General features: G+C 42.1%; 1 protein-coding gene across 4 annotated transcripts in view; it reads left to right on the top strand.

The window, feature by feature from the left end:
• Window positions 1-14,461, top strand: part of LOC310957589 (supervillin-like) — a 49,448-nt gene extending 34,987 nt beyond the window's left edge. For 2 of the 4 annotated variants that reach the window (XM_083928219.1, XM_083928216.1), the window contains exons 21-40: window positions 719-814; window positions 1,003-1,083; window positions 1,200-1,377; window positions 1,475-1,665; window positions 1,865-2,020; window positions 2,677-2,813; window positions 3,659-3,806; window positions 4,350-4,495; window positions 4,972-5,147; window positions 5,905-6,052; window positions 6,434-6,713; window positions 7,285-7,436; window positions 7,748-7,853; window positions 8,300-8,507; window positions 8,651-8,784; window positions 9,275-9,433; window positions 9,548-9,691; window positions 9,978-10,099; window positions 10,396-10,551; window positions 13,594-14,461. In XM_083928219.1, coding sequence (XP_083784345.1) covers window positions 719-814; window positions 1,003-1,083; window positions 1,200-1,377; window positions 1,475-1,665; window positions 1,865-2,020; window positions 2,677-2,813; window positions 3,659-3,806; window positions 4,350-4,495; window positions 4,972-5,147; window positions 5,905-6,052; window positions 6,434-6,713; window positions 7,285-7,436; window positions 7,748-7,853; window positions 8,300-8,507; window positions 8,651-8,784; window positions 9,275-9,433; window positions 9,548-9,691; window positions 9,978-10,099; window positions 10,396-10,551; window positions 13,594-13,680 — 3,005 coding nt within the window. In that variant the 3' untranslated portion in view covers window positions 13,681-14,461. Of the gene's footprint in view, window positions 1-718; window positions 815-1,002; window positions 1,084-1,199; window positions 1,378-1,474; window positions 1,666-1,864; window positions 2,021-2,676; window positions 2,814-3,658; window positions 3,807-4,349; window positions 4,496-4,971; window positions 5,148-5,904; window positions 6,053-6,433; window positions 6,714-7,284; window positions 7,437-7,747; window positions 7,854-8,299; window positions 8,508-8,650; window positions 8,785-9,274; window positions 9,434-9,547; window positions 9,692-9,977; window positions 10,100-10,395; window positions 10,552-11,212; window positions 11,235-13,593 lie in introns of all 4 variants that reach the window. The other 2 variants (XM_083928218.1, XM_083928217.1) reach the window with 2 other exon arrangements.
• The last annotated feature ends 2,523 nt before the right edge of the window (window positions 14,462-16,984 follow it).

Raw genomic sequence — 16,984 nt, 5'->3', positions numbered from 1 at the left:
ATCATTTTCTTAATGATCATCTGGTGCTGCTGACGCTGCCACAGACGAGACATTTATATTATCTTTGGTACATTTTTGGTAATGATTTCTTAAAAAAATAAAATCATCATGTTTTGATGTTGAATACAACATGACTAAATCACCGTTGTAAATTGAAATACATATTTTGGGGCGGTAGTAGCTCAGTCCATAGGTGACTGGGCTGGGTTCCGGAGGGTTGCTGGTTCGAGTCCCTGTGTGGACCATGAATGGAGTGTGGACTGGTGGCTGGAGAGGTGCCAGTTCATCTCCTGGGCACTGCTGAGGTGCTGTTGAGCAAGGCACCGAACCCCCAACTGCTCGGGGCGCCGGTCACTGGCAGCCCCCTCGCTCTAACATCTCTCCATTGGTTGCATGTATATAGGTCCTGTGTGTGTGTGTGTGTGTGTGTGTGTGTGTGTGTGTGTGTGTGTGTGTGTGTGTGTGTGTGTGTGTGTGTGTGTGTGTGTGTGTGTGTGTGTGTGTGTGTGTGTGTGTGTGTGTGTGTGTGTGTGTAAAATGAAAAATAATAGAGTGAAAATTGAATTTCCCCATTCGCGGGACTAATAAAGGAATTCTTCTTCTTCTATTATTTCATGTAAATGATAATAGGACTCACTGAAGTACACTGGTACAGACAGCAGGTTATCTCAGATATTTTGCTCTCTCTCATGTGAATTTCTGTCTGTTCTGTTCACAGGCCTTGCTGCCTCCTCCTCCGTTATCAGTCCCATCCTGTCACCGGTCTCCACCAAACTCAAGAGCAACATGCCTCCTGTCAACAAACCACAAGAGGGTGAGGAAGCTCTGTCCTGTATCGCCACTGCCATGTCAGCTAAAGAGAGAAGTTTATCAACCAGTGTGGTTTAATACTCAATGGAATAGAGTAAATAGACAGACTAAATTATGTACGGTTTCTAGTAGGTTAAATATAGTTTAATCTTTTATGTCACTATTAATAAGGCTGAACTATTTAATTGATAGAAATTGAGGCCAGACCAGACATGGAATCGGATAAGAAACTAGACAAGTTGGAGAGCTTCTTGGGACGTCTGAATAGCAAAGGTACGTGCTTGTCATCTTCACCTGCACTAGATCTTATAAATACCAATGTAAAATAGCCTTGATGTGTTTATTATTATGTTGTGAACTAATCTAGTTTCTCTTCCTTGTGTGATCAGTGGCAGGTCTCCAGGAAACCACCATAACAGTTACAGAGAAGGCAGTGAAGGAAGTGATGAAGCTGGATGATGAAATCTTCTCTAAGTTCTACAGACGTGTCGCTGAATTTCCACGCATGCCTACCAGGATCGAGCTCAATGAGGATTTTGACACCATCTTTGGTTCCCAGGGTCCCAAGTAAGAATAATCAAGCTCCAAATGGTGGCTGCGTATCACCCACACACGGCATACACCACTTATACATGCATATTCACAGGCTTTTCTCCCTTTCCAGGTTGACTTCGGCCATGGTGCAACATAAGCGGTCAGTGCGTCCGTCCAGGAACGTCCAGGCATCCCGAAACCCTCTGAAGATGCTGGCAGCCAGAAAGGACATCAGACACGAGTACACCGAGCAGAGGTTGAACGTGGCGCAGCTGGAGAGCAAGAGGATGAAGGCTGAGAAGAGTGAGCAGAAGCATGACGGTGTGTGTTTGCGAAAGAGACAACGTTTTATTGGTTAAACAGTACTAATTGGAACGCAGTTTCATATGACCCACTTCTGTAGCAGTGCGTACAGTAGGGGTTTAGTTACTTTAAAGTTTAATGAAGCTCTTGTGGTAATTTTCTACCCCCTGTAGGTTGATGTTTTTTTAAATAAATTGTGTGCTCATTCTCTTTCCAGTGAATAAAACCTCTGAGTACTCTGAGGCTGCTCGGGCAGGTTTGGCCAGTAAAGAAAACTTCAGCAGCGTGAGTCTGCGCAGCGTCAACATCACCGAGCAGATGTCCAACAACAGCGCTGTGCCGTACAAGAACCTCATGCTGATGCAGGTCAAAGGTAAAAAACCCTTTGGGCTGTATTGTGTGGTTGGTTTTATCTGTATGAAGTTCCTTCCCTGACGCTTTTACAGTGCTTTCAAAGTTAAGTTTGATTATAACCTAGTTTGAATTAAACTTGGACTTATGCCAGGGAACTGTCACTGATGTTGATTAATCATTTTCTTTTTTTAGGAAAATAGAGGTAGGAACAGACTACATTTACAATTTAAAGGTTTTGAAGTTTTGACTTGTTGCAGTTGCTAGGCAACCACTGGAGATTTCAAGAAATCTCTGCTCCCAGTCCAGAAATACTCGGGCACGTAACCTCCCATAAAACAACAAATAGATATTTTCACACTTTGTTTTTTCTACTGGTTACACAAACAAGATGTAATCAGTGAACTAGTGAATAGATTTTGTGAGATTCACACAGAGCTTGACTAGCCATTTGCCCCTGTTTCCAGTCTTTGTGCTAAGCTAAGCTAACTGGCTGCTGGCTTTGGCTTTACAAGGTACAGACATGAGAGTGGATCTTCTCATCTACATGTCCGACAAAAAGTGTGTTTCCCGAAAGAGTGTTGTTGTCGAAGTACTACTTTTAAAATGCTTAGTTCCCACAAACTAACTTTAACTGAAGGCTAGGACTCAACAAAGTAATACCTTTATTCTTTCCAGGTCGTCGCCACGTTCAGACCAGATTAGTGGAGCCGAGGGCATCATCACTTAACAGCGGCGACTGCTTCCTGTTGGTCACTTCAGATCACTGCATCGTCTGGATCGGAGAGTTCTCGAATGTCATCGAGAAGGCTAAGGTGAGCGCTCAACTCAACCCGCTGGGATCATTTGACTCGTTAAAGAGAAAATGGCAATTGTTGTTGGTTGTTTCAACACAATAGTGGAGCCGTAAATGTGTCACACTCACTTGTTTGAGAACTAATAACTTAACGGTAGAAATATAAAGCAATCAAATTCAGAAATCCTCAAATCCCCTCTGGCAGCAAGGAAGTGAAATGTAAGTTTGTACATTATAAGTGATTACAGACTGTGCCTTACTGTATACTCTACTGTAGGTTTGGACGTCAAGACTCAAGGCTAGGCTGTTGTAATATTGTCGTTTGAGTAAATTGATTCATTGATGATTCTGCCTCTCATTTCCATTTCCTGCCCCCACACACAGACAAACACACACACACACACACACACACACACACACACACACACTGATGCACGCTGGCACATATGCCCATCTGTGCTCCTCATCAAACAGATTTCTTTCAGGCTGCAGCTCTTCCATTTCCCCAAAGGATGTCTGTCTAGACACTTTGTAATAAACATTTGTTTGTTCTACTCCGCCTCCTCGTTCTGTTTACTGATTTTATTATGATTTTATTATTACATAATTTACATAAAAACCTTAACATGATTCAGCCAAATCTCTTCGCCTCTTCAGTGTGTGACTGAGTTTCTAGGTTGCACCTTTGCTCAGAATGTGTGTATAAATGTTAAGTAGAATATTTTAGAGGTCAGTTCATCAGTCCTAGATTTATCAAGAAAAGTTGAATTTGTTGTTTACATAAAAGTCAGCATGAGAGCATGACACAGCATGAGAGCATGACACATCCATACTATCTCTGCCATCTTTGTTTCTTGCCTGTAGGCAATAGATATGGCCACCTTCATCCAGACAAAGAAGGACATGGGCTGCAGGGCGAACGAGGTGCAGACCATCGAGGAAGGGGTCGACCCACAGGGTCCGGATACCCAGCAGTTTTGGACGATCCTCGGAGGACAGACTGCTTACCAACGTAAGACATGAGCCCCTAATATTCAGATTTGAAGAGAAAGGTAATAGATAATGCTCTCAAAATTGCGTGCAGTCCGTCCTGATCGTCTTAAAACGAGTATACCGTGTCACTTTCTGATGCAGACAGTTCAATCAGGAGAGAAAGTTAAATGAAGTAAATTGTTTAGTGTAAAAGATGATATGTGATAATTAAGTCTTGACAGAAAGTATTTGGTTCTTTGGTGGCTGATTGTTCCGCTGAGTCTGATGAAATGAAGTTGATCAATCAATCAAGACTGAGGAGGTGGAGGGGTACGCATAACAGAAGCATGAACGTACTGAAGACAGAGAGAGAAAGTCATATTTAAACAGGAAGCAGCAGCAGGATGATAGGCTAGATGTGATCAGCTGATGAGAACAGCCGGACAATGACAGCAAGGAAAGCATTAGTGAGTATTAGTGAGCAGCAAATAAACGGCAGGCTTGAGAATGCAAAAGGATAGACTCTCTGTCTGAACTTTCGCTATAGCTTTATTCATACTGATATGTCTAATTGTGCTTATAGCGGCGGGTCCACCAGAGGATGACGAGCAGTTTGAGAATGCCATTGTGGAAACTAACTGTATCTTCAGACTTCTGGATGACAAACTGGTTCCTGATGATGAGGAGTGGGGGAAAGTCCCTCGCAGCTCTCTGCTGGCATCCAAGGAGGTCAGTGTTTTGAACCTGGATTAGATAAATCAAATGATATACTACAAGCAGGAGTGATGCCTTTAATCTGGCACTGCTCATTTGTCCTTTGACTAACTGTGAACTAACTGTTTTTCTGTTGGCAGCAGTATGTAACTTTACATCATACTATAATATAATTAGGTTGAAGAGCATCTGATGCTAAACTTCTCCTTTAAACTCTGAATATCAATATTTATAACATTTCAGTGTTTTTAAGATGGAGCTCTGTGCTTCAAGCTGGTTTTAATTTGTTGCTTAGCAACAGCAGGTGCCACTGCAAGCACCTCCTTCATCCATCTGTGCACTGCTGCTGCTGAAAAATAAATAGTCTCAAGGACCAACATCAAGGGGTGCACTGCAGTTACATTGCGTATTTTGCATATACATGATGGAGCATCTTTCAGTCTTACGGCATAAAAAACACTCAACTATGTTTTCACATTGTTATTGTGCAGGTGTTGGTGTTTGACTTTGGAAGTGAGGTGTATGTGTGGCACGGTAAAGAGGTGAATCTGGCCCAGAGGAAAGTGGCCTTCCAGCTCGCCAAACACCTATGGAACGGGACATTTGACTACACTTGCTGTGACGTCAACCCGCTAGACCCCGGAGGCTGCAACAAACTCATTCCCAGGTGGGAGTCACACACTTGTTTTGATGACATTTTACTGACTTTCAGTCACCCTCTAAATGCTTACTCTAGCCGTACAGGGATAGGCCAGATTTTTTAAGTGGGGTTGTATGAGTTACTTATCAGTAGTCGGTGTATTTCCCTTAGGACATCACCGTTTTGGAGAAGAAAACAGGAGTACTGACATAGAAGCTAAGCCATGTACTGCTGCGGAGGGGGGCAGCGGCAAAACAGATTTAGCCACCTGAAAAATCCATTTCAGTTTGAATGTATGCTATATTTAGAACATTTTCACCACTTTACCTCCTCCAGTTGCCTCAGAAGTTTTCCCTCTCTCTCTTCTGCTCATTCAGTCTCACTCTGGAAAAGTTCTTCTTCTGTACACAGTGAAAATATTCTAAATATAGTGCACACTTAAACTGATATTGATGTTTTTTTTTTATGTGGGCCTTCTTTTTGCTGGCATGCTAACACACTGACTATGGATGAGGACCTCATACAACCCCACTTCTAAAAAGCCTGACTACCCCTTGAACCTAGCCCAAATATCAAACGTAACCCTGAAAGCAAGTCTTAACCCATGAGCAATTGGTTGTCTCACTTGGACTAACTTTTTGACCCCACAATGGGACTGTGTGAATGACTATTACACACACATAAACACATTTGTATTTCTATACTTTGTCAGGATCCTCGTTACTATAAAACATTCCCTTAACATTGTTGACATCTGTGTGTGTGTGTGTGTGTTCATTGACAGGAAGGGCCAGGGCCGTCCTGATTGGGCGATATTTGGCAGGCTGACAGAGCACAACGAGACGATCTTGTTCAAAGAGAAGTTCGTGGACTGGACTGAAGCAAAGTTGCCAACACCAAAGGAAGGCGGCGAGCTCGTCCCCGAGCAGAAGGTGAAGATCAAACACTTGTTACATAGGATAATTCATTACTCACACAGGTCACACACACATCAGAGAGTCTTCATGTGTTTTCTCCATCTCCCCATCTGTTTATTTATTGGACTGTGGATCAGACTCAATCTCAGTAAATGTTGCCAGGGACATTTTGTTGCGCACTGGGACCGAAACAAGAATAAAAGCACACGCCTTTGAGTGGATGCTGTACAAAGCATCAGAGAGAAGAATGAGTCCATGTGTTACCACTGACAAATGAAATGGCACTGTAGGAGGAGTGGCTTATTCAACCTGTTGGATCAGGCTGTAATTATCTCTTCTTAAAATGCACTTTCATTATAAATCCTATCTTTAATCTTTGTCCCTTTACTCTTTCAGGAGGCTCCGAGGCGTGAGTGCCAGCCTTACGACGCCACCCTAATGCTGCCCGTCCTCGAGTCCTCCATTTCCACCATCTTGGACGGGGTAAGTGTCGGACGCGGCCACGGCCCAGTGGAGACCGAGGACCACATGAGGACTCAGGAGATCAGCACGGCGTCAGTGGATGTCTGGCACATCCTGGAGTTCGACTACAGCCGTCTGCCACGCCAGAGCATCGGCCAGTTCCACGAGGGAGACGCCTACGTGGTCAAGTGGAAGTACATGGTCAACACCTCAGGTCAGTCACTGTGGACTCCAACACCTGTGTTTATTGGTAGATGCAAATTAAGACCTCTATTGTAAGGAGATAAGATGCATTAGGATCAACTTTACAGTAAATTGTTTTGAGTAGACATTTTAAGATGATAAAAATGTATCTGTTTCAGAGCGTGATAACAATGTATTACTTAAATTAAAAAACTTTATATTTTAAAGGAGTCTTCACTAAATCAAAAGCTTTACTTTATCACAGATAGCAGGTGGTTGCCACATGTGGACGATCCAAGAGAGTCAAGAACAAGTTAATGACAGCGATGTAAACTCAGTTGGATTTGAAATAATTTTTTCTATCTAAATGTAATAATACTCATTGTACCAAATCAGCCCCTTATCACTGCAGTAATAACAAAAAGTATATCACCCTGGTAAACTAGTCAATGTCTACTTCCGCCTTGAAGTGAGCTGCACCATTAGTTTTGATTGTGTTCATTAAATTCAGTTTAAAAAAACGCCCCAAATGCCAAACGTATAAATTATTCACATAGCACATTTGTTATTTTTTTCTTTTTTCTCTTCTATGTGTGTCCCAGTTGGTCGTAGGCAGAACCCCGAGGTGAGGAGTAGCGGTCCAGGGAAGGAGAAATGCTGCTACTTCTTCTGGCAGGGTCGACACTCCACCGTCAGCGAGAAAGGAACATCAGCGCTGATGACAGTGGAGCTGGACGAGGAAAGAGGGGCGCAGGTACAGGAGAGAGTCAACAGGGGACCATTCACTGTTTGAGTGATGTGACTTATCTGACATGTTCACTCTTGCACAGCAGACTCCCTGTACAACCCAATCACTCTCATATTAATCGAGGGAAACACCTTATTTTTTATCTAAATACTGATTTTGTAGCATCTTAAGTTAATGAGGATTTCCAGATGTTTTTTAATGCTGGTTTCTTGCGGTAGATTCTCCAGATGCCTACGAGCATCCTTCTACATGTAGTCAGTGAAGTAGTGTTACGTTTGCATTAGCTTCATTACTGGTTTCCCGTGTCTGTGTTACAGGTGCAGGTGCAGCAAGGGAAGGAACCTCCATGTTTCCTGCAGTGCTTCAACGGAGGAATGATCGTCCACGCCGGCAAGAGGGAGGAGGAGGAGGAGAACACTCAGAGTAAACATTTTATTCTATTTATTTATCTAACGCTATTCCTGATTCATCACATTTCTCTCTACACGGCGCAGTGGTTGTTCAGTTAATGATGCAAAGTATTAACTATTATACCAGGAAAATATTTTTTTTTAAACAGAATAGGTTCCACAAATGTTTGCTTTTGTATGCCAACAGTATTTTTCATGCATATGCTTTGAATTTAGGCAGCAGTTTAAAACTAAAGACTTTATAAAACATCAACTGCTGAAGTTTCTTATCTTGTAAACTTTAGCAATAATTCAGCTCTTGAGTCTGCGCTTATTTGGCATTTTCTTGATAATTAAAATAAAGAGATTTGTAAATTATTTTAAGTCTTACTGCTATGAAAGCGTATGTTATGTTATGTTATGTGTTGTTATTAATATGGAGTATCTGAGCGATAAATTCAACTGCTCGTGTGTCTCCAGGTGAGTGGCGTCTGTACTGTGTGCGGGGTGAGGTGTCGGTGGAGGGCCACCTGCTGGAAGTGGCGTGTCACTCCAGCAGTCTGCGCTCCAGAGCCTCCATGATCCTGCTCAACATCAACAAGGCCATCATCTACCTGTGGCACGGCTGCAAGACGCAGTTACACACGCGCAGTGTGGGAAACACGGCCGCACTCAAGATCAAAGAACAGTGAGTTTTTATAAAGGACATTTTAGGATGGCTATAGAGACACTATTTAATAAATCAACAAATATTGAAATGATTCACACTGTGTTGGGTGCTGTGGGGTCTTTGGTTGCCATGTAACATGAATTCCCTCCTGTTTCTCTCAGGTGTCCTCTGGAGGCAGGTCTCCACAGCAGCAGTAAGGTGACCATCCACGAGTGTGATGAGGGGGTGGAGCCGCCGGGCTTCTGGGAGGCACTGGGAGGGAAAGACAGGAAGGCCTACGACTGTATGCTGCAAGGTACGGTCGTTACCCATGTACTTTGGTTACTTAATGATATGCACTTGTACATTTACTCTAACCGAAGATACAGCTTGTAATTCATTTGATAAAGATCTGAGGGATCATATTTTATGGCACTTAAAATTGGCCAGATAAAGTGATGGCAGTCAAATGTCCACCTATTGAAAGGCCTCTAGTATGAATGGATACTGGTGTCAATAGTACACTGCACACATGGCACCATTATGAAAAGACTCAAATCTATTCTTGTTCGATGTTGTGTTAAACAGCAGGACAAAAACTTCGCCCCAAAACAATATTTTATAAAGATAACAAAATTGATTATTTATGACAATGTGTGATGGACAAATGAACAAGGCCTAGACAAACAAATCTAATGTCTTGAGGTGTAACAGACACAGCTCTGAACCTCGGTGCTACACTGTCAGGCGAAACCTAAATGATTGATTTATGTTGTCACACGTTGGTTTCTGACTTCCTCCCTCAGATCCAGGTAAATTCAACTTCACCCCGCGGCTTTTCCAGCTGGGCAGCACATCTGGAGAGTTTGTGGCGAGTGAGTTCTTCCACCCGTCCAGAGCTCCAGACCTGGTCAGCTCACTGCCCTTCCTGCAGGAAGACCTGTACAACGCACCACAACAACCTGGTTAGGCCTGGACACAAACTCATTGCAATGAATACACCACAATAAAGTGAGGTGTGTGCATGTGTTACACTGGCATATATCGTACCGTGACATAATCATTCCTCTCCTTGACAGCCTTGTTCCTGGTGGATAACTTCCATGAGGTTTACCTGTGGCAGGGCTGGTGGCCTCAGGACAGCGAGTGCACCGGCTCGGCTCGCATCCGCTGGGATGCAGACAGAAAGTGTGCGATGGAGACGGTGCTGCAGTACTGCAAAGGTAAGAATAATGACAGGTAATGGTTCTGGGAGGTAAGAAATCAGTTTGACGTAATTCAAACTAATTTTTCAGGAAAAGAAACAGATTTTGGCACAATGGAGACAAAACAGTCAAAGAGAGACCTGGATATTTTTAGAAGTTGTTATTGAAGTGAATGCATTTTAATCAAACAGCTGAATTGGACATAGGACTTTAGATAATCTCAACTGTGGTGCAAATTTTAGTCTTTTTATCGATCGCTTTCACGACTTGAGGTCAGAATTCTCGTGGTGATTTTCTCCTTCAGAGAAGAATGAGAAGAAGCCTCAGAAGTCGTATCTGATTCACGCCGGGCTGGAGCCGCTCACCTTCACCAACATGTTTCCCAGCTGGGAGCACAGAGAGGACGTGGCTGAGATCACCGAGAGGGTCAGCAACACACACACACACACACACACACGCACGCACACACACACACACACACTGTTGATTGTGCATATTGTTGAATTACAGAAGCTAAACTTTGATTTGTATCATATAATCATGATGTCAGTAGACAGTCAAGAGGGTTTTCAATCAGACACGTCTATTATTACACCGTATATATACAACCACAGCTTCTACCTTTACCTATAATATTCACACACATTCTTATAACCTAATTGTCCAAACAGCTGGTGTCATTAGAAAATGACTTTACGCCGTGTCCTCTGTTCTGGCTGCAGGAGGCGGAGGTGTGTAACCAGATCATCCTGGTGGAGGACGTGTTGGCCCGGCTCTGTCAGAACATCTTCCCTCTGGCTCAGCTGCAGGCCCGGCCGCTCCCGGAGGGAGTCGACCCGCTCCGCCTGGAGATCTACCTGTCCGACCAGGACTTTGAGGTCAGTAAACAAAGCTGCTGCAAAAAAACGGATTATTTTAAATAATACTTAGAGTTTAAAAAAAAAAAACCTTGATTAGAGAGGCTGTTTGGCGCCCTTTTTAGGACATTTTGGTCAATCAAAGAGCCAATTTAAAAAGATGCACATGCATAAAACTGAGTTCCTCACCAAAGGAATATTACATTTTGTTTTGCAGTAAATACTTTAGCTGACAGAGCGTTTGTTTTATTATTTAAGACAAATTAGATTAAGAGGTTTGTGATTCAAGGGTAAAGAGTTTTAGTTTTATTATAGGAAGAATCCACTGCAGGACATTTAAAACTCTGACTGGTGATGGTTTATTACTCAGTGGCATATTTCATAGATAACTGACAAAGCAATATATAATGCTGCATCCAGATATTTCCGGAAGCTGCTCCAACACCACTGTAGGCAATCCATCGTCAGTCAGTCAGAGGCAGAGATACACGACGACTGAGAACTGTACATCAAGAGCAGTACATGGCAAACAGTCATCCCAAAATAATAAGTTCCTCATGTTGAAAGTGATCATAGTTTACATATGAAATAGTGAGACTCTTCAAAGGTGAGTTTTTCCTCTAAAGCTGCAGCTCCTCATTCATAACATCCATCCTAACTCCATCTAACTCTCACTTCACAGAGCAAGTTGTAGGTGGATTCAGGTAAGAAGAGCCACTCGTGTGATTCCTCACATTTCAGGCGACCCGTCCTTCTTTCCAGCACGTCAGCACTGCGTCTTTCTTTCTTTCTTTCTTTCTGTCTGTGGGTTTAAAACACTGTTTCACTCCTGTCTCTGAAGTGTGGGCTGGTGAGGAGGAAAGTTTACACTTGGCTGCACAATTCTGTCTAAAGAACGATCATCCTGATTACTCTGTTGGACATTTGACTTTCTCCAGTCATTCATATCAGCTGCAGTCACAGAGGATTTAGCGTCCACAGCTTCTTCGCACAGCACATAACAAACATCAAATGACACATGACCAAAGCTTAGATCCCGTTCCTGCTTGGAAAAAACAGATGAAATATTAAGAATGATCAAATTAGAAACAGATACAGTGTTTAAATATTACAACCACTATTTATTTATTTGTGTTAAGACCTGACTATTTGACTCTATTCATCATTTTGATAGAAAATGAATCAGCATCTGTTTTGATAGTCAATTTGTTTTCATTCATCAGGCAGTAACATCAAATATTATTTGGCCCGAGCTTCTCCAATGTGAGCTTTGCTGCTTTTCTCTGTTTGTATCATTTTATTGACATATTTGACGCAGACTTTCTGAAGACTTCACATCTGTGAAATTAGACTTTTACAGACAAAATGAGTACTTGATCAGTAGGTAGATATTTGTGGCTATAGTGAGTCAAAAACGTGTCTTTGTTACATCATGTTCAGTTACTAGGAGATGTTTTATTATGCCTCTGTGCTGGCGATAGCCGGGGCTGGAGACATGGGCCCTCATTTATCAAACGAACGTACTGCAGAAAAACGTGCGTACGACCATTTCCTGGCAAACCTGACGAGGCCTCCGGACCAGGAATATTTAAGGGCGTAACATGTTAATGACGATCGAAGTCAGCCGCCGCATTTATCAAGGCCCGCTTATTCCTACGGGTACAAAATGTCAAAGGTCGACTTCACTGTGACATCATAATGTTTCTGTCCATTATTCAACACCATAAATCAGCAACAGAAGGGGAGACATTTGGTCTGATACTGAGTTGGTGCAATAATATTCAAACTGTGTTGATTGCAAAGATCTGAATAGGGTGTAAATCATCCACGTTTCACCAAAAAATACACTTAAATCCTTTCCGTTAAATTCCTTCAAAGTCTTCACTACATACAGTATATTATGTAAGTCTGGACAGACCTGTATGTACGCTGACTGCTTGGCAGAGTTTCTTTAATTCTAGTTATCTAGTATTTTTTTTAGCAGAAATGGGCCCTTAATATTGGACTGGGGTTGAGCAGTTTAACACACTTCCTAATATGAACAAATGAGATTGTAAATGAGGTGTTTAAACATGTTTGTCCAATTTGTGATATTGTGATGATCAAGACATTTAATTGTGCAGCCATTGGTCCTCTCCAAGACCTACGACTACACCTTACTCCTGTAAACCTCTTTGCTACTGCTTCGCTTTCTCTTCACACTCACACACACACACACACACACACACACACACACACACCTGAGACTTTCCTTTTTGTTCAAATAGATGCACTTATGATTCACCATCAGCAACACTGCAGTCTGACTCACCACCTGTCTGTGGAGCACAAAATAGAGGCATGAAAACACTGAAACAACTAAACTTCCCTTGTGAGATAGAATTGGTTTGCTGAGGTTTTGGTCGACAGTAACAACAGAGAGAGAGTCGGATACATTATGAACATGACGCCAGTGAGTGGGCTATCTTATATTGACCGGACAGCAGAAACTGTGAATTAACAGATGTAAATGTCAAAAATGTGTACCAGAAAAGTCACATTGCTTTATTTTATGAACTTAGTTATGAACGTAGACTCTGAAACTACATTTAAGCAATGGTGTCTAACTGTTGGAGGACTAAGAAAGCACATTTACTTTATGTGACACGTTTCAGCCCTGAGACCTTCATCACCAGGTGATATTTCGTGGTGCTTTTACAGTCAGTTTTTGGATCCAACATGCCCAGTAATAAGACTTTCTGGTGCTGAATCGAGAAACACTCAGACATGTTTTAAAGGCTGTTTAACATAAAAATCCTCACTTGAAATAAGTAAACAAGATTAACTGCAATTTGGAAACGATTACAGCTTCTCTGAGGTGAAGGACACATCTCTACAAATCTAAAAAATGCATTTTTGTGTCATTTTGTTCTTAAATAGTGTCTTACAGTGACCAATGGCTGGCGTCTCCGCGGCTACTGACAGTTAAAACATCAATACCTCCCCCTGAAACAGCGTTTAAATCCAATTCCCTGTGTCGTCATATTTCTGATAATTATCACGTGTCTCTCTTTTGAATTGCAGAAAGCTTTGGAAATGAAGAGAGAGGAATATGAAGGTTTACCAGGGTGGAAGCAAGTGAACGTGAAGAAGGCCAAAGGACTGTTTTAAGGACGTTTTTAAGTCGAAGATCGGAAGCGGATAAAGAAGTAGACAGTTGAGATGGAGACACAGGAAATGTCACATGAACCTGTTTTTGTGGAAACACGCGAGGACATTGGGATAGAAGGTATCTGAAACCGAAGGAAAGGTACATGAAGGATTTGACTGGAGATGCACTCGCCTTGCTTATAGTCATGTTTTACCTTTCAACTTTGTCATTACATAACAAAATGAAATTCAAACAGGTTCAGAAAAGGTAACAACAACCTTGGCTTCGCTTCATACATGGTGTTTGTGTGCATTCGGAGTTTCCTCCAAACACTGAAGTCTAACACTAAAGTTGCTCCCGGACCTCCGAGTGAAAAATGCGCACACGAGGACGCTTGGAGTGCCACGCTGTGGTTGTGTATGTATGCGCGTGTGATTGTATATAATGTTGGTGTGTAACGTTCATTTGTGTAAATGTGCGCGTATCTCTGTAAAAATGTCAGATGTTGTGAGGAAAGTCGTCTCTTATCTGTCTACAGTGTCTGGATGCTGTCAGGCCACGTAGGGAACTCGTGTCGCTCCACCGCGTCGAACTGCCGAAGTGACTCTCGACTCACTGAGGCGCAAGAGTTGTAATTTTAAAGGTTTGGCTTGTACGAGAAAAGAGAAACAGCAGCTCTGAATGTATAGTGCCTTGCTTTTTGTGTACAGTTTATATACAGAAATTCTAGTCTGCATTTTTAAAGACTTCCTTTGTGATATAAGACATAGTGAATTAAATCACAACAATGCTCCAATCAAACCTCGTGTCATTCTGTGTCTCCTGATTCCTACATGACGCTTCCTGCTGCTAGTATCACTGTTACTCATATATACTATCACTAGTTTAATAAACTATAACATTTGTAACCATAAAAACACCATCAGTGGTGTGTCTCGCTGTATCGTAGCTGCTATTGCCGCTACTCATCATTGATCACGTTTGCCACCATAATTATTATCATTGTCATATTCTGTCACCTCAGCTGTGCTTGTTTCTACTATTCTGTTGCATTAACTGTCTTAACATATGAGTCATATTCACATTACTATAGATATTTTTATAGTTACTGTTGCTTGCATCTCTGGAAGTGTGTCTCTCTCTGTCCATCTGTGTGTCTTTTCTCTCTCTCTCTCTCCTTCTCTTCCTCTCTCCGGTGCAGACAGATGTGCGTCCTCCACAGAGCTGGGTCTGTCTGACGTTCCTGTCTGTTATAGGGAAGGTTTTCGTTGCCACCGTACTCTACGGGGGAATTGTTGGGTCTATGTTTATCATAAATAAGTCATAGAGTGTGCTCTTCACCTACTCTGTAAAGTGTCCTGAGATAACTTTTGTTATGATTCGACACTATAAATAAAATTGAATTGAATTGAATTCTAACACTTATATTTTCAACAATATTATTATCTGTTCTAGGTCATTGGAGCACTGAGCAATCCGTTAAAACATTTCAATAACAATGACAACAAGACTAAACAGACAGCATTTGTATTGGGATGTTAGGTTTCTTGAATTGCCTCAACTGAATATGAAGAAATACTTAATGAACTCCCACAGGACCCCCACGATGCCATCAGGGATGAGCAGTTGCAGATGATGGATGGATGAACTCAATGAACCTATGTTAAATGTCGAAGCAATTAGTTTGTTCTTCTTAAAAGATTCAAATTTGTCTCAAATATCTTGTTTTGGCCCGCCCACAATCACAGTTGTCAACAGTTTTCACACTAACCACTTGCATTTGACGTTGATGATTAAAACTGATGGTTATTTCAGTGTAATGCTCAAAAACAACTGTTCTGTTCACTCTATGACTTGCAGTTTTCCTCGAGTGCTAAAACAATGTATGTTTATCCCTACTTCTCTTTGTTCACCAAGGCACAGACAATATTTAGCCTGCTCTCAGGAGCCTGTCATTGCTCCCTTTTACCACCAGGTGGTGATGTACAGTAAGGCCCCTACATGCCATGTGTCACTGGTGCTCAACACAGTACAGGGGGAACACTGTTAGGAGAATCAAGAGGTTAAGATCACTCAACTTATTCCTGTGCTTTGGTCACACTGCAGGTAGATATATTATTATTATTGTTATTATTATTATTATATATTTTATTTGTCCTTTTTAAATCCACTCTTAATGCTGAACTCCAGAGACCCACACGAGGTCTGTTGTGGAATTTGACCTACATCCATGTCCGCCACTTATATAACCACCTTACCTTTGGACCATCAGTAAAACAGGCCGTGAGATGAGGAGACCGAGAGGCAGCCGAGCCGACCACACGCACCTGCGCCCGGGCGAACATCAGCACCCGACACCGCGAAGGTAGGCGACATGTTGGCTGTTTCTGAAGCATCGCGAGGATGGATGTAGTTAGTACGGAAAAAATCACAGAAGCAGACTCACAGTGCTGGTTCCTACAGGTGCGTTATAAGGAGGCGCAGCGGAGCAGGGGGAACCTGTATAAGTAAATATTAGAAAGTGACGTGCGCTTAACCAAGAGGCTGTTATTGGAGATACAATACAAACGTAATTGTTTACTTAATTAACTTTTTTTATTGTGCAAATGAGTATTCGTGTGTCTTAATTAATGTGGCATGTTTCTTCTTGTATCTCTACAGCGCATTTACATGGGCATTAATATCCCGTTTATGAGCCTTATCTCGGTTATGATCATATGACGTCATACTGAGACATTAGACATTAGTCTTTTACACGTGTTAGAGTTTAAATCAAATTACACAAAAACAGTGAAAAAACAAAAATAATTCCGGTCCTACAGGGATTAAACACGAGCTACTGTATTAACAAGATTAGAGGGAAAGCACTGTGCACTTTCGTCCACTTTCTCTCTCTTCAGGCACACACACACACACACACACACACACACACACACACACACACACACACACACACACACACACACACACACACTAACACACACACACACACACACACACACACACACACACACACATACACACACTTGGAACATGCAGTGCAATGCTGCATCTAGTTGATGTGTTTAGATAATGGATCTCTGTGGCACAGAATAAACAGGTCTGCATACATAGACAATATTCAGCCGGCTCTCAGGAGCCTGTTTTTAGTCCCTTTTGCCACAAGAGGGCAATGTACAATAAGCCCCAACATGCCATGTATCACTGGTGATAAGCAGGAAACTGTCAGAAGATCTGGAAAACTACTCACGTCTATTTAGGAGATCACTGATCTTATGCATGTGCTTTACTCACACTACACCCGGATATGATTTTCTTATTCAG

This window comes from Echiichthys vipera, assembly GCF_963691815.1.
Source record: "Echiichthys vipera genome assembly, chromosome: 15".
Taxonomy (NCBI): domain Eukaryota; kingdom Metazoa; phylum Chordata; class Actinopteri; order Perciformes; family Trachinidae; genus Echiichthys; species Echiichthys vipera.
The sequence above is the reverse complement of the archived record's forward strand: the minus strand, read 5'-3'. Positions and strand labels throughout refer to the sequence as shown.